The following is a 20,899-nucleotide window of genomic DNA, read 5'->3' as shown; positions in this document are numbered from 1 at the left end:
TCTAACGTTTAGTATTAGTATATATAAAATATTATTTTTTATTTTTTCCATTTGATATTTGATTGTATTTTCGTTTCATAGATTTCTTTCTAGTTATAGTACCAACCTTCTCTTCCTCTAACAGATCTTTCAATTTATTTAAATGATCCTCGTAATTTAATTTATCAGCAATATCATCTAATTCCAATTTTGTTATTTTTGGTAAAGTTTTGTGAGCAGAACTCAACATCTGCTTAAATATACCAATTTGATTGGATGTTAGAATAGATATTGCAGTACCTGATTTACCAGCACGCCCTGTTCTTCCAGCTCTGTGTATATACCCTTTGATATGTTTGGGAAGATCGTATGATACTACTAATTGAACATTTGGTATATCCATCCCTCTGGCTAATGCATCTGAACTAACGAGACTGAAAAAAAAACATATATACATGAGATACATTAATTTAATAGAATATTTCATTGAACTATAAGTCAAACTTAGTGATCAAAACTATCATTGTTCTAGTATACTTACACGTTAATTTCACCCAATGCAAATTTATTCAAAATTTCCTCGCGTTGTCTGGCTATGATTCTACTGGAAAGTCCTTCAACTATGATATTCTTCTCAGATAAAAGTAATTGTAATAGTAACGACAATCTATGCGCTGACTCAGTGGAATTAGTAAATACCAAAGTTTTGCGAAAATGTTTCTTTCGTAGTAAAATTTGACGTAGTGCTATCGGTTTATATTCTGGAGAACACTCAACCGCACGTTCCTTCAATTCTTCAGGACTTGTATAACGTCCAACGAAGTTACCCACTTCTTCATCCAAATTTACATCTGTATCTCTGTCAGTAACTATCACTGATGTAAAGAGTATGGGTTGGAAGAGTCGAAATTGATTTAGTTTTTGAGGATCTTGCGTCAAAGTTGCACTGAACAACAATTTTTGTGCAAATGGTGGACTGTAATATAAATATGTATTAATATTTAAATTTGTGATGTATACCAAATGCAAAAGATCATGCAATAATACCTTGAAGATAAATTTTCCAAAGTCAATGGCAGTGCATTTAAGTGAAGTTCAGGAATATATTGTAACCATTCTGTTGCACGATCAGCTTCATCGATAATAAGATAGCGAAGGGATTCTAAAGAAAACCCAGGAGTTTTTAATATGTGATCAACTAAACGTCCTGGTGTGGCTATCAGTATATCCACTGAGCTTACGTACTCATTTGAAATAGCTGGAAAAAACAATGAACATTTTTAATCTAAGATTAAAAAATGATTAATTATTAAAAAAAATATATTAATAAAAATAAACATTTACTTTTTCTGATTAAATTATTTTGTTCCTGTTCAAATGACGAGGCACCCGTAATCAAACCTGCTTTTAAATTTGTATGAGACGTATAAGTGAGGACTACTTTGTGAATTTGTAGAGCCAGTTCTTGCACCGGCACTACAATTAAACAACGTATTTTTGGTACTAACCTAGACTGTAAATGTTGTACTATTGGTAATACGTATGCCAAAGTTTTACCTGAAACACAAACATAGTATTAAATATAATACTTTTATTAAAATATAAACACAAAAATATTATATGATAATTACTAAGAAATTCTTACCACTGCCTGTAGGTGCAGATACACAAACGTCTCGTGGCCAATATCCGAATTTTTTTCTATCTTCTTCACATTTCGACAACCAATTGATTATACTAACTTGTACCGGAAATAATTTATTTATTCCATTAGCTCTCAAAATTTCTATAAGCTGCGGTTCTAAGGAACTAACTTCGTCCAATGTTGGACCACTGTTTAAGTCTGCACATATTATTTCTGGTTTCGCTAACCAATTTGGTAATACTCTTTTAACCTCTCGCTTTTTCTTATGACTCTTAGAACCTAAGATTAGGAAACCTGGTTTTGTAGTTTCATCCTCTTCTACTTTTTCTTCTGTTGTACCATTAGTAATGGTATTTTCACTTTCTTCTCTATTTTCTTCTCCATTTTCTTCCGTGATTGTTTCGTTAGTCATGATTTTCCAAATAAAATCTATATAATATTATTTTACAAATTAAATAAAATAATATATGTGCATCACACTAAATAGAACTTGCAACACTTGTATAAACAATATAGGTTAGATCTATGTTTTCTTATTACTTGATATTATTATTCGTATAACAATAAATTTAATATCAAAAAAAGATAAATTTATGATTCTAATATATAAAAATATTAAACATTGATATTAATTCTTACAATTTGAACACTAAAACACAATCGGAAATAGCAACACGTGCTCCGCCATCAAATAACATTATCTGGATACTACAACGCATTCTAGTGACTAAAATATGAAACACTGCAATTGATTTCACTTGCAGATATAAAAAATAAAATATGTGAAATAATTATACTAATAATTAATATACGTAGAATTTTCATTACTTTTTGTAAATTATTTACACGTATTAATTTTTTTTATTAAACTAATATAAAATTCTGTCTAATAATATAATTTCAAGTTTTATCATTTTATTAATGCTAATTAGATCTTAAAAACTATAAGCAAAATTACAAACGAAATTATTTTACAGAAATAAATAAATTATAATTAAAAACTAATTATAAAATGGATTGTAAGTAATCCAATGAGCCCTATCCTGGTCGTCAGCAGATTTATGACTCGTAAATATACTTTTGAATACTTCGGAGGCTTTAGGATCTTTCGCAACGCTATAGCTTTCTTTAGCTTTTCTATATGCAGGATCTTCAGCTTCATTTCTATTTACATTCTTTTTAGGTAAAGTTGAAGATTTTTCTTCCTTTTTAATCTTCTTTTTCAATACTTCTTCTTTATCATTAACTTCAGTCGAGGTACTTTCAGTCGAAGTACTTTCAGTCGAAGTACTTTCAGTTTTATTTTTCCTTTTCTTGGAAGATTTCTGTGCAGCTTTGCGTGCATTTAAACGTTTCTGCATTAATTCAAGATCATCGTCAACTGCATTCAAGATAACAATATCCGCTTCAGTAAATGCTTGTTGACATCTATGACATACCTTTAAAACAAAAAGAAATAAATAATAATACTTTTTAATCATAAAAATACTAAAAACAAATTACATTAAACATAGGTAATCATAAATATGAAAATAAAAATTTCATTTAATGTATTACTTACTGAAGTCTTGACTTCTTTGAGTGCACGTTCGCTCATCACGCAACCGCAAGTCCACAAAAAGCAAAATTTATACTTTCCATTCATTTCCAATCCAATAACTGGACAAATGTATGGACTCTTTCCACCATCAACATAACAATCTCCTTTTTCTGCTTTGTTAGCATTGAATGCAGGATTAGGAGTAAGATTAAGATTCTTGATATCTTTTAAGTTTTTAATATGAGCTGCAGATTCTGGAAGTGTATCACGATCAAGAAGTCCTTCCAAAACAGATTCCTTGCTATAAAGACGACCTAATCCACAAGCAACAACTGGTGCTTGCAAAGGTAATTGTCGTATCGTACAATGTTTCCATCTGAATGCTAATTCAGCATCTTTATCTTTCTGTCAAATTAGAACGACAAAACATTTTTTATTACATATGTTTTAAATAATAAATATTATAAGATTTTAGATTACAACATTGCAATTTAGTTATTGCAGTGTAATCGTTTATTGCAATATACAATTGTATTTTGTTATTGTCGAAGATTATATTTTGTTGGTTATGTTACATGTAGAAAATATTTGGTGTTTTAAATAAAATGCATAGGTACTTACTTTTTCAGGTTTCTTCTTTATTCTCACGAGTTCGTCTCTACGAGGAATAGTTCCACCATCACAACCCATTTTGCAATAAAAGATTAATTATTTAATATGTTAAAGAAAAAATAATAATTCGACAAGCTTTATTGTATATTTAATGGAGGTCCCAGTGATGCCAACCGAAATTCGGCAATGTCGCTAGGAACTTATTTTTCGTTCTATAACGTGTCAGTGTTACCAACATTAATATTAGTAATATCTCATTATAGTTATTTCATTTAACAATAAATAATTACCAAGTACTGTCAAGAAAAACTAATCTATAAAAATAGAAAGCTTTTTCTAAAAGATTTTACAATAATTTTCCATTTAAATTGAAAATAATTTGTGACAACAAAAAAGGTAAACGTATTTCAAGTTAAAAATTATTAAATTGATAGTGCTTAAGGGTTATGTTACAATGCTTTATTATTTTTTACTAATATATGAATTTTTTATTAACTATTAAACTTGATTATTATTTCAGGACGTTTATTCAAAGCAAATTTTGAATATAATATGCTCAAATAAAGAACAATTGTATTCCAATTGTGTTTCAAAACTTTAACAAAGATGGGTTTGTTAACAGTGTTAAAGAAATTGAAGCAAAAAGAAAAAGAAATGAGAATCCTAATGTTGTATGTATTACATTGATTTATCAATTTTTGTTGTTTTTAATTAAAAATAAACAAAAAAAAATATCTTATTTAATTGTTTAAATGTAAATTAATATTTTCAGAGGATTAGACAATGCAGGTAAAACAACAGTTTTAAAAAGAATAAATGGAGAGCCTATAGACACCATATCCCCAACTCTGGGTTTTAACATCAAAACTTTAGAACACCGTGGTTACAAATTAAACGTATGGGACGTTGGTGGACAGAAATCATTGCGTTCATACTGGAGGAATTATTTTGAATCTACTGATGGATTAATATGGGTAATCGATAGTGCTGATCGTAGAAGATTAGAAGATTGCAAAGTAGAATTATATAAATTATTGCAAGAGGAAAGATTGGAAGGTGCGAGTCTTTTGATATTCGCTAATAAACAAGATTTACCTGGTGCACTTTCGGCATCGGACATTGCTGAAATTTTAGAATTACCTAACATTAAAACGCATCACTGGCAGATATACAAATGTTCTGCAGTTACGGGAGAAAATTTAGTCGAAGGTATTAATTGGATTGTTAGCGATATCGCCGCAAGAATATTTTATATCGATTAAATATTAAATCCTCGTGTTAAGTTAATACGTTTAATTTATTACAGAAATTTTAATAGTAGTACTTCGAAATAAATTTTAATAAAATGATTCTTAACGAGAGAAAATATATAGATTTTCTATTTATAAAAATATAGAATATAATTTTGTTAATTTAATAATATTCTAATCCTTCATACCAGTCATCAAATATATCTTCTTCAACTTCATAAATTATTTCTTCGGAATACTTTATGTGATCGCATAAATAAAATAAGACGTATAATTAGAATTATTTGTTAAATAATCATATATATATATATATATATATATTCTTTATTTCTTTTCTATACTAACCTCAAGTTTTTCTTCAGGTATCTGCTTTACTTTTGGTTTTTCAGCTTCTACTTTTACGATCTCTTCTTCTTTTTTTATTGATGGTTTGATTGGGGGTGGTTTTGTGTCAGGAAATTCTTCCAAATAAATTGCTTTTATGAGAGCTTGATCGACTGTTTTTCTTGGTCCAGGAAAAGCATCAATGATCTCTTTGATAAGCGATTTAGATAATCTCAATTTAAATTGTCTTATTAATTCTCTAAACCGTCCTGCAATAATATTTATTATGAATTTCATCAAATTGTAGCATCTCATTATATAATCGTGCAACAAATACCTTTACGTATTGATCTATCAGTTAAGGATAATACAAAATGACCAAAATTTCTTCTAAGTCTCTTTCGTTTTTGTGCCATCGCTTCGTATTGAGCTCTTCTCAAAAGAATTTTTTGAACATTTGGCCCTACTAATTTGTAATTACTAAGAATACCACCTAATTCTATTTGCAACCATGGTTTTTCATTTTCTATCGATTCCAATTCTGGTAGAATATTTTTATCTGCCCAAACATTTTCTAAATTTAAAAGACGAAGACTACTGTTCGGTGAATTTTTCATAGTAAGAGAAGAAATCAAAATAAATGCACCTTCCGTGCCCAAAGGATTACTTCCTAAATATAATTCTTCTAATACATTGTTTCTCGACAATGGTTTGGAAATAATTGCTGCATCAGATTTCGTTAACATGTTACCTTTAAATAAAAAATTAATTCCAAAGCAAAATAAATATAATTAATTAATTTTTTTAATTCGTATACTGAATAATTCTCACTTCTAAGATCCAAAATTTCAAGTTGCGATCTTCTTAAAATAATTGTCAAGTATCTGACGCATTCAGAATCAATCCCGTTCCACGATAAATTTAATCCAACCAAAATATAATTTTTCGATAAAACGTTTGCCAAACTTTTCCAAGTTTGTTGATCGAACAACGAATTCGATGATAAATCCAACCATTTAATGGATTTCGAATGTGCTATGATATAACATAGATGTTCTGTGCAAGCTTTGTTTAAATTATTATTTGCTAAAAATAGTTCTTCCAAGCTTTGATTATCTCGTACCGCGGATGCTAATATTTCTAATCCTTTCTCATTAAGATCACAAGAATTAAGATTGAGAGTGATCAACGAGGATGATGCTGAAATTCCATCGCACAATTTTTCCGTACCTTTCGAACCGATCCGACATTTGGATAAAATTAAATGATTTATTGTGCTACTTTTCTGCAATAATTCACCCAAATGATAACAAGCACCTTGTGTCAACCAATTGTCCTGAAAAAATAATTACAATAATCAGTATTACAACATATTTAACACGTTGATCGCCACCTGACTTAAAATTGGATCACAGCTGTGTTTCCATTGAAACCAATTTCATTGAACCATTGAAATTCGATTAACAATTTTCTTCGTTCAATTGAAATTAATTTTTTGAAGTAATTATTTTACAAGAATTGTTGTATTTATTTCCATGACAAGTGTCAAACGATCAACGTGTTCAAATTGTATGGTGTAAATGATATGTAAACGAAAAACAAAGTACCGTAAGATCGATCGTTTGAACGGATGCGTTATTTTGCAAAGCGCAAGAAATAATTTGAACGATTCGTGGATCGATTCCGTAATATCTTAAATCAATGTATTCCGTTTGCAACATTTTAGCAATAGATTGTATAACTTTAAGACCTTTGAATTTGGCATGTTCGTCAAATTTGTAAACCCCACCTTCTTCAAAGGATTCTTGAGTTGCAAGAACCCAAAATGCTGGGCCCACCCCGGGATCATTTGGGATTGGAAAGGTCGTGTTCAAATTGGATAATTTCATTTGCGAATCGCTTATATCGATATCCCTCAAGCAAGGATGAATCGATGATTCGCTGAGTGATTTTTCGGAAACAACATCTTTTTCTTCCGGAGTAATCAAAGTTTCGATCGAAACATCATCGTCATCTTTTTTTCGGACGACCTAAAACACAATTTTCTTATTGAATACTCGAATGTTTCGTGTATCGTAACTTAATGAAATATTTTAAATAAAACCAATAGAATGGATTCTATACTTTGCGGCTAATTTGATTAAAGTTTACCAAATTTGTTGTTTTTTAAGTTACACCGAGTAATTTTTGTAAACGTATCTTCTTCTTCTTCTTTTTCTTTCTATCCATTAATTGATCTCGTTCGAAATCATCGCTGAATTCTGATTCCACGTCGTATTCATCCTCAAACGTTTCCTCTTCGTAATAATCAGCCCATTTTTCGTAATCAAATTCTGAGTAGTAAGATTCTTGAATCGAATTTTGGATATATTGCTGTAGCATATATTTCATATATTATTTTATTTTTCCATATTAAATAAATTTAAGTATATTTTAATATATTAGTTTAATTATATATACGCATGTGTACCTGTGTACTGTTCATTCTTAAAATTTAATTTCTATAATATCCAAACTATTGAATTTTTTTTACATTTTATTTTTTTTTTTTTTTTACGAATTTTTTATCCCGGTTATAATTTATGTCAAATCCATTGAAAAATTTAAATTCGATTTGTTTTAATGATCGATATATTAATGATCGAAGATCGAACAGAATCTTAATATTAAATCACGGAATAGAATGATCGAAGATTGGTTCAGGAAACAATTTCGATGAATGAAATTTGACTGTCAAGAGAGAGAGAGAGAGAGAGAGAGAGAGAGAGAAAGAGATGACTCATTTACCAAGTATTCTCATCAAGTGGTTCTTCTGAACCATTGTGTTGTAATTTCAACAGTTCCTTATACAGTGATCATCCTAATCTATCTTACGTTATGTTCGTCCGGGCTCGTAAATTCTGTTGTCTCGTCGCGAAATTGATCTTGGAGCTTATTGTTCATCCCAGACGCACTTTTGACGATGATCAAGTGTATTATCTTCAATTATATCAAAATTACCTTTAAATGTATACACGTATCTATGTACGAGTATACTACACACATATATATTACATATCATGTTTTTAGAGAGATTGAATTATTTAAATAATTAATTTATTAGCGGTATACGTGTGATCAATTATTACCAACTGAAAATTATCTTGATCAGAAAAAAAAAAACAAGTATCTATAACTATGATCTATATATTAAAAAACGATAAAATAGACAATGATTTATTATTAAAAGATGGTAAAACACAATAGAAGAATCTATGATTGATAGACGATAAAACAGTAAGGGATCTAGCTCGTTAATGATTTTATAATTTCATTTGTAAAATATAATAAAATATTCATTATTTTTATAATACACCTCTTAACCTCGCGTTAACTTTGCAAATAATTTATTTCGAAAAGAAACGAAAATTATACTACAATAATTAATCTTTAAAAGTGATGGGGGTGTGGAATAAGGGTTGATGGAAAAGCTAATAAAAAAGAAAAAAAACAAGAAAAAGAAAACAAGACATTATGACGAAGTATTGTACTTTTTATTGAAACTCTTCATCGTCGTAACGTAATGCGAGAGAGAATGGGGATGGAGGGGGGAGTGGGTGGGTGGGTGGTGGTTAGGAGCAAAAAAATAAGATACGAAAAGGGATATGGAATGAAAGGGAGGAATAAGTAGGTGGCAAGAGGGGAAATTATTTACAACAATGTACTCGCTCATTTCGTTAATTATAACTCGGCATTGTCGACATTGACGAGCGATCGATCACAATTCACAACGCGTGGGTGTATTTATATCCCTTAAACTAAAATCTATCATTCGATCAGAGAGACATTAGTTAAACGATTCATTTCTCTAGATTAAATATGTTGTTGTAAGTTTTTTTTTTTTTTTTTATTTCACTTATCTCTAACGGTTCAACGTAAGATCGAATAAAATCGATCCTCGAGACCCCATTTTTTGTTTCTTCTTTCCATCCGGAATAACATTTTAATTCTCGGATTATTATTTGCGAATTTTTTCTTTTTTTTCTTTTTAATTCGTTATAATATTTTAAAATGAAAAAAACAAACAAACAAACAGAAAAAAGAAATGAAATTAAATCGAATAAACTTTCATTCGAACGTTCGAACTATTGTTCCCCCCCACATGATCTAGGAATTATTTTAAGAGAATACACAAATAAAAAATAATAATAATATAATATATATATATATAAAATTATGTATATATATAAATCGTCGCGAAATTATTTCTATTTATATTCCTACGTAATGAGAGGAAAATGGGGACAAATTCATATGATTCTTTTTTGTTTCTTCCTCATTTTTTTAAAAAAGGGGAAGGAGAAAAAGAAAATACGATTAATATATAATAAAATAAAATAAAATTAGAACCCCACAAAAAAATACAATTGCACATCTAGATAAGAGTTCGAAAGAAAGAACGATCCTATCTATATTATAATACTTGATTAAACAGTTGTGGGGGAGGAGGTGGAGGAATAGAAGTGGTGAAGATGTAGAAGGGGGATGGGGATGGGGGGGGGGGATTTTATCTATTTACAATTCTTCTCGTAGGCTTACTACGCCGCTCTTTCTCTTATTAATCGATCACTATAGATCGAATAGAAAGTATACAAGAGAGACTTACCGGTTTATTATAATTATTATTCTTTTTCTTTATCTTTTTTTTTCTTCTTTTCCTTTCCTTAACTTTGCCAACTATTTCTATTGGATAAAACATCGAATACGTTAAAGTCACGTTTTTTTTGTGTGTACGTGTACGTGTATATGTGACGCGACTCGTTGATTGAATTAATATTAAAATGCACACACACACACACACACACACACGTTTGTTCGTTTGATCGAGAAATGACTAAGATGTAAATGTAATATCGTGTACGTGTATACGCGTATAAATTATTTATATCAATTTATAATTAAATGTAATGAAGGTTCTTTTTTTCAACAAAAAAAAAAAATAAAACTTGTCAACTTGTCTCCTTTTTCTTCTTTTTTTTCTTTTTGTTTCGTTTTTTTGTGTGTTGTTGTAGTCGCAGTATATAGAACTGGAATATAGTTAGAATCGTTAAGTAAAAGCGGCGTATATTTACACTCATTTCTTTTTCTCCTTGCACTCTTTTTTTCCTCGTCTTATCATTAATTATTAATATTACTATGTGATTATATTATTATTATTATTATTATTATTATTATTATTATTAATATGATTATTATTATTATTATTAATATAATTATTATTAATATTATTATTTGTGTATTTTTTTTTTTTGTCATTTTTTTTTTCATTACCACTTTCTAGTTTTATTTAACTTAATCTACACGGAATAATCGCATTTTCTGCCGATGAACGTTCGTAAATACGCATACGTTAGATTCTAAATAATGGTATTCGCCAAATTAACTCTTCCTTTCTTCTTTTTTCATATTTTTCTCATTTTTAATTATTATTATTATTATTATTATTATTATTATTATTATTTATTTATTTATTTATCTATTTATTTTTTTATTTATTCATTTCTCCTCTCTCACACACACACACACACACATACATATGCACGTTTGTTTCTTTTTTTCTCGTTCATGACGATATCATAGTGCTTGCGAAATTAAAACAAACGAAAAAGAAATAGACATAGTACAACGAGATAGACTTAACGAAGGAAATGGGAAGAAAATTAAAAAATAAAATAAAAATATATATATAATATATATATATAATAAAAAAAAGAAGTAAAAAACGACTGTGGGAAAGTATTGGTCGTTACGTAAATAATAATAATAATATATCACAATAATATCGTCCGAAAGGAACGTTCGAAGGCTAAACACCATTTTAATATATCAATTTGTGGATTATGTGTGGATTAACAAAATTTTAAGCCTCGATGAAAAACAATGTTTTTTATAAAAACAAAAGTTTAGTTCTCGACTGAAAACCATAATGAGAGAGAGAAAAAAAAAAAAAAGACATTTAATTTTTCTACATTAGACTAAAAATTTTTCAATCCACCCACGTACATATTTCGCAATGATAAATTTATGTTAATCACGTTATCGGCATAATATTACACGGTATGTATGCAGGTATGCGCACGTATGTATATTTGTATGAATGTATCGTAAGTCTTAGGAAATGATTTTCACTGTTTTTTTTTTTTTTTTTTAAGTGAATCGTAAAAATTGTTCGGTATAAATGTAAGTATCCAAACAATGTAACGCAATCAGTATAATCATCAGTTAAAATTATAAAATCGTAAGCAGTACGTTATAATAGTATACGATACGTTGTACGGTGTAAGTAACGAGATTTCTTAAAAAAAAAAAACATAAAAAATTGATCGAAGAATAACACACACACATCATCATTATTATCATCATCATCGTTCTTGGATATTTGAACCTCATCACTGTATTATAAATGCGTTATATGTACAGTAGAATCTGTAGTATCCAAATTAACATGAAATGTAAACGATTTCTGCAACGTTTGAATAATAAAAAAAAATCATCGGATACTGAAAGGTTCCACCGTGTTACATACTTGCTGCACATGCGTTTATATTTTATTTTAATCATTTTGTTGTTGTGTGTTTATTTGCAGACCTGCCTCGCATAAAGGATTGATTATTATTTAATTTAATTAATTATATATTTATTTATTTATTTATTTATTCATTTAATTAATTATTCATTCATTTATTTATTTATATGATATAACAACGAACGCGTACGATCTCTATAATAATAATTATAATAATTATGCGCGATAACCAACACAGCGTAGAAAACTTTTTAAGATATCAAGGGTCGTGATTGCTGAACACTTGGATTATGCAAGCGGTGCAGTCACAGCGAAAATTACTAAGTACGAGCTATATACATATGTACAACGATAACAACATATTAAAATGTTATCATTATAGTTACTTATAATCGTCGATCGCATTTATTGTCAACAAAATCATGATCTTTAGTCATGAGATTATAGGGGAACTCTGATGGAACACGTAGAAAAAAATCATTTTAAATACGAACTTTCTCATTCTTCTTCTTCTTCTTCTTCTTTTCTGTTTTTTTATTTTGTGCATGATATATTTCTACGTAACCTTTTTTTAAAAAAAAAACAAAACCAGGGAAGACGTTAATTCTTGCAAGATTTTACGACATTTATAATATATAATATATTTTTTCGGATCATATATTATAACGAACGTACGTGTCTTCGAATATAATCATCTTAAAATCATACCACTTAATCGTGCTAAAAAACATTTAAGTTTAGACAAAATACTTGATTATCTTGTCACCAGATCATTAAAAAAAAAAACACGTGGGAATAATTGGGGAACACTTTGAACACACAAGTTAGAATCGAGTTTAAATCGTAATGAATAACTGATAAGTCCGTGTTAGGTACTACAATTGCTGTAAAAAAATAATAATAATAAGAAAAAAAAAAAAAGAAAGAAAAAAAAAAAGGAAGACTTTAAACATGTACCGTTAACACTTGATGAGGACCAGACGTTTGACTCGTCCCAGGTTGCTGATGGGAGTACGTTGGTTCTTGTATTCTCGGTTTGGTGTAAGGTTTGTGGGGACCTTCCTCGTAACTAAAACTCGCCGTGTTATTTCTCGTCTCGGCACTAGGGGGTTTGTAAAGGGGTGGTAAACGATGTCTTCCTTCTTCCGAGACCATTTCGAGACTTTCTTCAGTTGTACCGAGTGAACTGAGAGAAGCACCAGCCAATGGTCTGACTACGGACACGCGTGGTTCTGGGTCTTGATCCTTTAAAGGATTTGCGTACCTTCTTAGGTTCTCTTCATTTTGTAAATTGTTTGATTTTTCGTCAAGATCACTGCGATGACGATGCAGGGAAGTCTCGCTGCTGGTTGTCGCGGTTAAGCTTGAACGTTGTCTTGCCGTTCTGAGATACCAAAGACCTCCGAACAAAGCTAATACTAGGACAGTTGCTAAAGCACCACCTAGGACAGCAATGTAACCACCTGCCGCGTTATTCGAATTGGAACTAGGCTCGCTGATTAAAGCGGTCTCGACTTTGACTTCCAAAACTGAGGCAAGTGCGAGTGGTCTGCCCATGGGACGACTCAATGCTTCACCCAAATCCCGAGCTGCGTCTGCTGCCGTTTCCGAGAATATTGTTACCTCTACGGTATCGTTGTCACCCGGTTTCAAATCGCAAAGTAATACGATCAATTGTGGTCGTCTCGGGTCAGCCAAAAGTTTTCTCAGTCGACGACAAAGCAATTCGACTGACGTACCAGACGCTAAAGTATCTCTTCTTAATAATATCGTCAATCTCGAACAAGTTGGTCCCGGTGTTGCTTGACCAGGCCAACAAGAGGGTGGTGCTGGTAATGCAGGTGGTCCTACTCTTCTCCCAGTTTCCACCGGTCGACATTCACCCCAAGCTGGACAGGGTGGTGATAGACAACTTTCTCCTGGACTTGGTACGCATACTTCGTGTGCCAAACAGGACGTACCGTTTAAACAGTTACCCTGACCGCACCATACATTACTACATTGATTCTTTCCGCTTCGACACTCGCAAATGTTGCAATCGTCCTCCCAGCTTGCAGCTACGCATCCTGGACCGCCGGCCGTGCGAATCTCGCAACGAATACCGGTCCTACCTGCGGAACGGACAAAAAGAATATGTAAGAAGAACCCACCGGACGAGTTTGTATCGTTGTAAAGTACGACGAGCAAACCCCCCCATCGAATGAAAACTGGTCTGAATTATGAACAGGATCGATCTTTTTTCTCTCTCTCTCATTTTATTTATTTATTTTTTAAAATGTCGATCTTATTTATCAAACGCGTAATTCAATATCCTTTCTTATAACGTTACTTTTATATTAATGTCAGAATTTTTGTACGTTTGTTATATATATATATTTAATACACATACCCGGTGGACAAACGCAAGAATAACTTGCAATTCCATCTACGCAGGTTGCTCCCGCGGTGCAAGGATCACTGGCACACTCGTTCACGTTGATACGACAATCGGGACCGGTAAATCCTGGCGCGCATTCGCATCTGAACCAATTAACTCCGTCTACGCATTTACCACCGTTCAGGCACGGCAACGGTTGACAATCGTCCACATTTCTAAGACAATTTGGACCCTCGAAACCTTCCCGACAAAGACATTTGTAATTTCCATCCGCCGTGTTGACACAGGTTGCTCCATTTTCGCAAGGATTACTGGCACATGCTGGAGAAGCTATATGACAAGCTGCACCCTCCCAACTTGGTGGACAATGACATGTAAAACCATCACCACGATCTTGACATGTTCCACCGTGACGACAAGTGCCCGGTTCGCAATGGCCACCTCGTAGGGCACAGGTTTTTCCCTTCCAACCATTTCGACAAATGCACGTAAAATCTGCGACACCGTCCACACATGTGCCATTGTTACGGCACGGTAACGACATGCACTCGTCTACGTCTGCAAATACAAATTAAATTCCTTTTTTTTATTTACAGCCTTTTTGGGTTATTATTTTTTTCTTTTTGAGATGGATAGGGGGTATAGAAATATATAATTTTAATATGAATTACTGACCTTGATCGCACAAATCTCCGCTCCAACCCTCACGGCATATACATTGAAACGAATTGATGAGATCAACGCAGGTACCACCGTTCATACAAGGATTCCCACGACAATCGTTGATATTCTCGTGACAGTGAACACCGGTATAACCCGGATCGCAAATGCATTTGTCACCGCTGCACTTTCCTCTGCCACCGCAAGGCGTTCCCTCGCTACCGCAACCTAATTGATCGTCCGTGTTACCGCTAAATTGCGGATTTTGCGATGCCGATTCGCTACAATTCTTCCCTTGCCATTGTTCGGGACAATGGCAATAGTAATCGGTTTGCGTGTTAAAACATGGCGCCGAATTTCTACAAGGATTTGGACTGCAATGATCCCGATCTATCTCGCATTGGTAACCGGTGAATCCAACAGGACAAACGCACTCGTAAGCGTTTACCAAATCTCTGCATTCTCCGCCATTTTGACAAGGCTTCGAGGCACATTCGTCGATGTCAACGTCACAATCCTTCCCGGAATAACCTGCCGAACAACTGCAGTGATAATCGTCGACGAGATCGATGCAAAGTGCACTATGTTGACATTGTCCAACGCAATCGTTGATGTTCTTCGTACAATTCTTCCCTGTGAAACCGCTTCTACACCGACATCTAAAATTTGTCATTCACCTCCTATTACTTTACTAATAACGTACCTAACGATTTCATTTCCTTTTTGTTTTGTCTTTTTCCAATTAAAAATTCGATATCTATCATGAAGATTGTTTTTACTCTTATCGGGATTTCTTCTTTTTTTTTTTGAGGGGTATACATTATGAATTTACTTTTTAGAATATAAAAATTAAAGTATTATAATAAAAAGAAAAAGTATTCGATATTCTATCAAATTTTTGTCTCTCTTACAATTTTCTATTTGATATTAAATTTCTTACCTGTAATCACCGGCAAGGTTAACGCAACTGATGGAATTTTTGCAGGGCGATTCCTTGAGCGCACATTCATCTACGTCGAATTGACAAAGGGAACCTTGCCAGGCAGGTGGACAGTTGCAAACGAAACCATTTCTACCGTCAACGCAGGTACCACCGTTTTGACAAGGTTGCGAGGCACACTCGTCGATGTCGGTTGCACACAAAGGCCCGGTAAAACCAGGCGCGCATTCGCAATGTGCGCTTTCACCTAATTCGATGCAGGTTGCACCATTGGCGCAGGGACTCGAGGCACAAGGATTGTCTACCTTTTCGCAAGTAGGCCCGGAAAATCCTTCAGGGCATGTACACCTATACTGATCCGGTGCAGTATTTTCGCATGTGCCACCGTTTTGACAGGGCTCGTGCGTGCCACAATAATTGAGATCTTGATCGCACAATATGCCACCCCAATTTGTATCGCAAATGCATTGCCAACTGGAACCATTGCAATAACCGTGTTTGCATCCGGGATAAGGTGTACACTGATCGCAAAGTTCACCACGCCAACCGTGTCTACATTTGCATTCACCGCTTACGTTGCAGTGACCGTGAACCGGATGACAACCCTCTTTGCAAACAGCTAGAATCACAATAAAAATATTTTTATTTTATTAATAATACACATAGAAAACAAAGAGAGATAGAGAATGTAGATTTGATATATAGATAGATATGATAAAATGACAGTCAAATAACAAATCAGTCGTAATCCTCGAAATGTATTTCCAACAATTTCGAAACTCAATTTCATGCGATTACGGTATCTCTTCTCTATCATCGTGAACGGTAATTTCGAAACTCGACGAAGACGGCAAAGAGTTAGGTATCGCTTTATAGTCGGGCAACTCAATTAGCCGAGGGGACGGAAAGACGGATGAGAAGCGACAGAGAGAAGGATTATCTCCCTTGACCGTGAAACGAAAACTCATGCCGTGGTAACACGCGAGTATCTACATACGTACGTACAAACATATATATATATATATAAATACATATATATATATACATACGTATAATCTTTCGACCCTTTTCCTCTGAGAATATCGAAGACAAGAGATGAGGACGACAACTACGACGACGATTTTACCGTTACGTCACGCGCTTTAAATATACCCACACGTTATTCTCACGTAAAATCATCATATAAGGTACTTATACATATATATATACATTTACATAGAAATATATATGCACCTTTTGCATAGAAGATACTTTCCCGAGAGTATATATAACCAAACGTATATTATACGTACTCGCATATAACGGGTGAACCATTCAAATTCATCCTAACGATATAACTCGATTGCCATCAAGTAATAAAATATAATCTATCCGATTAAAATTGACTCGCTTTCGAAAGTATCTTTACTTTATCACCGATACCAATCGAATTATTCGAAATGTTGAAATATTCCTGATAATTTTTCATTAATCTAAGGTAAATTAACTCTCATTAATATTTTTACTTTAAATAATATAGAATATTATCTATCTGATTAATATTTAAACTATGATCAAATAATACAATATACTTTGTATTTGAACGATCAATTTATTTTATTCATTTTCTAAATCAAATAAACTTTATTATATCCAATAAATAATCGAATTATTATTCGAGATGGGGTATTTAAGATGCATCACCCGGTATGTACATATAATACATACGTACTTAGTACATATACATATATATATATATATATATACACCTGAATATACCTGCTCTTTCACAGCATCTCTAATGATTAATAGTCCTGGCCTTTCTCGTCCTCACGAACGACGGACATTTACGGATATTTATACGACTGCATCGGGATACTCTCAAGGTACTAAATGACGGCACGTCATCGTCCCTCCTCCCCCTTTCCCACCCCCTACCTCCATACCTCCCTCTTATAATCCTCCCTCTAAACCACCACTCTTCTCGTTTTACCATCATGAAGCAGAAGACCTTCTTTTAGCCTAACAGCAATGAGTTCTGGCCAATGCTCGATCGGATTCGATCGGAAACGCGTTTGCGTATCCACTAAGCAATTTTATCTCGAGTTAATCAAGCCACGTTTCATCCTCGTGAGATGTTTCTTCCTTCTTTGGAAAAAAGAAAGAAAGAAAAAAAAACGGAGGAAAAAGAAGAGAGAGAGAGAGAGAGAGAGAGATGGAAGAAGAAATAGTAAATTTTCTCTCGCAGATAGGAAACTATAAATCTAACCGATGGGGTTTGAAGAGGAAGCCTCCTCTCTTCGTGGTTGATTGATTCACCTAAGTCAACGCCGGTTTAAATTAACGCTCGCGATTTACTCTTACTCGTTTCCTTTCCTTCACCTTCCGGCTATAGTTAGGATTAAGGATTTCTTCTATTTTTTTGTTTTGTTTAGCTTATTCTTCTTTTTCTTTCATTATTTTTCCTAAGATCGTTACGTGCAGGAATTTTGAATAAAGTATTAAGGAAGTTCCTACGATTTTCGATCGATTAAATTGTAATTAGGAATGTTTATAAGTGTGTGTTTGTTTTATTTTGATTGAATAATAGTATAATGGTAATTTTTATTCGACTGATTTTTTTTTTATTTTTACGAACAATTTATGCAAAAGCAATAAGTGATATTGTGTTATACTGAATGAAACATTTAATTTAGAATATGTAGACACACGTAAAATACTTGGATTTTGGAAACTCTGTTGTGTAGATAAATGCAAGTATCAATTGAAAAAACAAATAAATAAATAAATTAAATTAAAAATGATTGTATTCTTTACAGAAATATTTTGATAATTGTATTCGAATGTGTATTAATCGAAGATAGAAATTTCATGGTAGTTTCTAAAAGATTCAAGAAGAACGTGGTGGTAATGGTGGTGATGGTGGTGGTGATGGTTGTTCTCGTTCGACTTATGTTAGCGAGAACTACGACGATCTTATCAGGAAAAAAAAGATTTGACTTCTCTCACAAGCCTGCCGTGCTGTAGCTTGGCACGTTACGAACCGGGTTCGTTCGTGCATAGGAAGAACTCTCGTGTGAAGACGATGCACGGAGTGAAATTCTCCTATTGACCTTTCACAGTGCGACAAAAATGTCAGAGCCAGTTACTCTCTCTCTCTCTCTCTTTCTCTTACAAGTTAAGCTTTACTTACAATCGACTCGACGTCTCACGAGTACACGATTCCTATCGATAGATCCTAATTGGGTTTCATCGATCCTATTTTTCTGTTGAAATCTCCTTTTTTTATTTTAATAAACTCAAAAGTAGAACGCTAAATAATTATTCGATTACTATTGATAATAATATAGAAATATTGAAATGATCCCAAATAAATTTCATATTATTAATTATATATTTATATTTAAGTGTTAAGAGAAAACATTAATGCAAATTTATTCATTTTTCAATTCTTTTAGTATACTGAAATATCTAAAAATCTAATCAATCGATAACAATCCTTATCTTCAACTACTCCAATAAAATTCATACCCTAAAGTAAAAAAACAAACACGAAACCTAATGAAATATTTCTCTTAAATGAAAAAAACCTTACAATTAGGTTTAGATAAATTAAAGAATTTCTAATCCAATAGTAAATTAGATCTCTGCAAGGTCGCGAAACGAATTGGAAAATAAGGGTGAAAGAAAGATAAGATAGAAGAAGAAGAAGAAGATGAAGAATAAGAATAAGAAAGAAAGAAGAAAGATAGGATGTGACACTGCGACCTGGTGAGTCCGCAATCACAGTGAGACGGAAGTAACGATTAACCAGCGAAGAAAGAGCTGTTATATATTAGCCTGGCGCTCTATTGTGCGAGCCAAGACCTGGCGTGATGTCGCTACCTTTGTAAGATCGTACGACATGCGTCTAACGTCCGCCCATTGAGGCACGCTTCGAGATAATTCGTATGTTTTACGATCCGCAAGAGGCCGTGCCTCTTGATCCCACAACCCACGTTTTCTTAATATTCTTATTCTTCTTTCTCTTTCGTAGCTTCACTTATATATTTCCATACCAACTAAATTATTTTTCTTTTTCTCCTAACACACTCACAGAGAGTCTAAGTAATTAGAAAGAATTGTGTTTTCAATACACACATGATACATGCATTATATGTTTAATTTGTCTAATAACATTTCCTAACAAGCTTATTGAAATTTTTCCTAATAATGTCTTTGATAATCAATTTTGTAGATATTATTTTAACATAGACCCAAAATTAGAAATATTTCTGTTAATTTCTTCTTCTTTTTATTAAGACTTCGTTCTGTTGTAATAACTTTTTCATTACTGTTTCCTTTTTGTCTAGGCTTTGGGGATCTTTGATTTTGTTTTTGGGGGCAGATTTCTGATAATTTATAATATAACAACTGTGTGTTTTCTCATATAACTCAAACGATAAATTCCTTTTGCATATCGTGTTGTTATTAAATGTAATAAATGATTATAAATATAATCGTTGAGATAAATATAATAAATATAATAGTATTGTTCACCTATTTCACAATCGGAACCTTTCCAGCCCTGTATGCAAGCTTTGTCTCCGTTCTCGTCGCAGGTGTAATGACCGAATATGTCGTTTCTCGGCCTGCAAAACTTGGTACACGTAGCGTTGTAATAATGATCCGCACATTGTACTCTCACGCGATATGCTAAATGAGCATTTCTTCCTTGATGATTGAGGGTATGCCACGTTGGTCCTGGTAAAACAATTCCGCTGTAACTGGCTTCCTCGATTACACCAGCACTGGCTTCGTCTCTCGCTTGTAAGATCAATGTAAATTGTCTCTGCAACAAAACAAACATATAAATACAATAAGAATAATAAAATAAAATTAAGCAACTTAAGTGATTGCGAATTTGTTCTTTGCCAACATTTAAAATGTACCCACACATTGGGATTTTTTTCGAAAGAAGATACGAAAAATAAAAAATTAAAACGAGCTATATTGTTCGTGTCGATTAAAAAAAAAAAAAAAAAAAAA

General features: G+C 32.5%; 5 protein-coding genes across 6 annotated transcripts in view; 1 reads left to right on the top strand and 4 right to left on the bottom strand.

The window, feature by feature from the left end:
- Positions 1-31: 31 nt before the first annotated feature.
- Positions 32-2,449, bottom strand: LOC106789052 (probable ATP-dependent RNA helicase Dbp73D). The gene is made up of 6 exons (XM_014752872.1): positions 2,264-2,449; positions 1,625-2,053; positions 1,324-1,536; positions 1,027-1,237; positions 521-955; positions 32-413 (listed from the first exon to the last, which is right to left on the bottom strand). The coding sequence occupies exons 2-6, from the start codon at positions 2,034-2,036 to the stop codon at positions 32-34; spliced, it is 1,653 nt and encodes a 550-aa protein (XP_014608358.1). The 5' UTR covers positions 2,037-2,053; positions 2,264-2,449.
- A 77-nt stretch (positions 2,450-2,526) lies between these two features.
- On the bottom strand, positions 2,527-3,964 carry LOC106789064 (protein RTF2 homolog). The gene is made up of 3 exons (XM_014752900.1): positions 3,786-3,964; positions 3,186-3,569; positions 2,527-3,063 (listed from the first exon to the last, which is right to left on the bottom strand). Exons 1-3 carry the CDS (start codon positions 3,852-3,854, stop codon positions 2,626-2,628), a joined length of 891 nt encoding a protein of 296 aa, XP_014608386.1. The 5' UTR covers positions 3,855-3,964; the 3' UTR covers positions 2,527-2,625.
- A 69-nt stretch (positions 3,965-4,033) lies between these two features.
- On the top strand, positions 4,034-5,137 carry LOC106789067 (ADP-ribosylation factor-like protein 2). Its single transcript, XM_014752903.1, has 3 exons — positions 4,034-4,172; positions 4,297-4,447; positions 4,549-5,137. Exons 2-3 carry the CDS (start codon positions 4,383-4,385, stop codon positions 5,036-5,038), a joined length of 555 nt encoding a protein of 184 aa, XP_014608389.1. The 5' UTR covers positions 4,034-4,172; positions 4,297-4,382; the 3' UTR covers positions 5,039-5,137.
- A 39-nt stretch (positions 5,138-5,176) lies between these two features.
- On the bottom strand, positions 5,177-7,835 carry LOC106789051. Its single transcript, XM_014752871.1, is given in 7 exon segments — positions 5,177-5,264; positions 5,372-5,654; positions 5,657-6,129; positions 6,240-6,686; positions 6,958-7,380; positions 7,526-7,723; positions 7,821-7,835. Coding segments are annotated over 7 exon segments (1,914 nt in total). The 3' UTR covers positions 5,177-5,189.
- A 4,640-nt stretch (positions 7,836-12,475) lies between these two features.
- LOC106789060 (protein jagged-1-like) overlaps positions 12,476-20,899 on the bottom strand; it is a 52,080-nt gene continuing 43,656 nt past the window's right edge. The window contains exons 3-8 of one of the 2 annotated variants that reach the window (XM_014752892.1): positions 20,411-20,702; positions 15,893-16,511; positions 14,968-15,611; positions 14,305-14,850; positions 12,873-14,026; positions 12,476-12,799 (exon numbers count right to left, since the gene is read on the bottom strand). In XM_014752892.1, coding sequence (XP_014608378.1) covers positions 12,791-12,799; positions 12,873-14,026; positions 14,305-14,850; positions 14,968-15,611; positions 15,893-16,511; positions 20,411-20,702 — 3,264 coding nt within the window. In that variant the 3' untranslated portion in view covers positions 12,476-12,790. Of the gene's footprint in view, positions 14,027-14,304; positions 14,851-14,967; positions 15,612-15,892; positions 16,512-20,410; positions 20,703-20,899 lie in introns of both variants that reach the window. The other variant, XM_014752891.1, reaches the window with a different exon arrangement.

This window comes from Polistes canadensis, unplaced genomic scaffold (genome assembly GCF_001313835.1).
Source record: "Polistes canadensis isolate GaletaPanama2010 unplaced genomic scaffold, ASM131383v1 scaffold_162, whole genome shotgun sequence".
Taxonomy (NCBI): domain Eukaryota; kingdom Metazoa; phylum Arthropoda; class Insecta; order Hymenoptera; family Vespidae; genus Polistes; species Polistes canadensis.
The sequence above is the reverse complement of the archived record's forward strand: the minus strand, read 5'-3'. Positions and strand labels throughout refer to the sequence as shown.

What these genes read in the sequence shown, in the direction of transcription:
- LOC106789064 (XM_014752900.1), bottom strand. Translation starts at nt 3,854, where the DNA reads ATGGGTTGTGATGGTGGAACTATTCCTCGTAGAGACGAACTCGTGAGA. An exon ending in TAAAGAAGAAACCTGAAAAA is followed by an intron (nt 3,570 to 3,785) that starts GTAAGTACCTAT and finishes CTAATTTGACAG; the next exon opens with AAAGATAAAGATGCTGAATT. An exon ending in TCAAAGAAGTCAAGACTTCA is followed by an intron (nt 3,064 to 3,185) that starts GTAAGTAATACA and finishes TTTGTTTTAAAG; the next exon opens with GTATGTCATAGATGTCAACA.
- LOC106789067 (XM_014752903.1), top strand. Translation starts at nt 4,383, where the DNA reads ATGGGTTTGTTAACAGTGTTAAAGAAATTGAAGCAAAAAGAAAAAGAA. An exon ending in GAAATGAGAATCCTAATGTT is followed by an intron (nt 4,448 to 4,548) that starts GTATGTATTACA and finishes TAATATTTTCAG; the next exon opens with AGGATTAGACAATGCAGGTA.
- LOC106789052 (XM_014752872.1), bottom strand. Translation starts at nt 2,036, where the DNA reads ATGACTAACGAAACAATCACGGAAGAAAATGGAGAAGAAAATAGAGAA. An exon ending in TTGGAAAATTTATCTTCAAG is followed by an intron (nt 956 to 1,026) that starts GTATTATTGCAT and finishes TTTATATTACAG; the next exon opens with TCCACCATTTGCACAAAAAT. An exon ending in GCATTGGGTGAAATTAACGT is followed by an intron (nt 414 to 520) that starts GTAAGTATACTA and finishes TTTTTTTTTCAG; the next exon opens with TCTCGTTAGTTCAGATGCAT.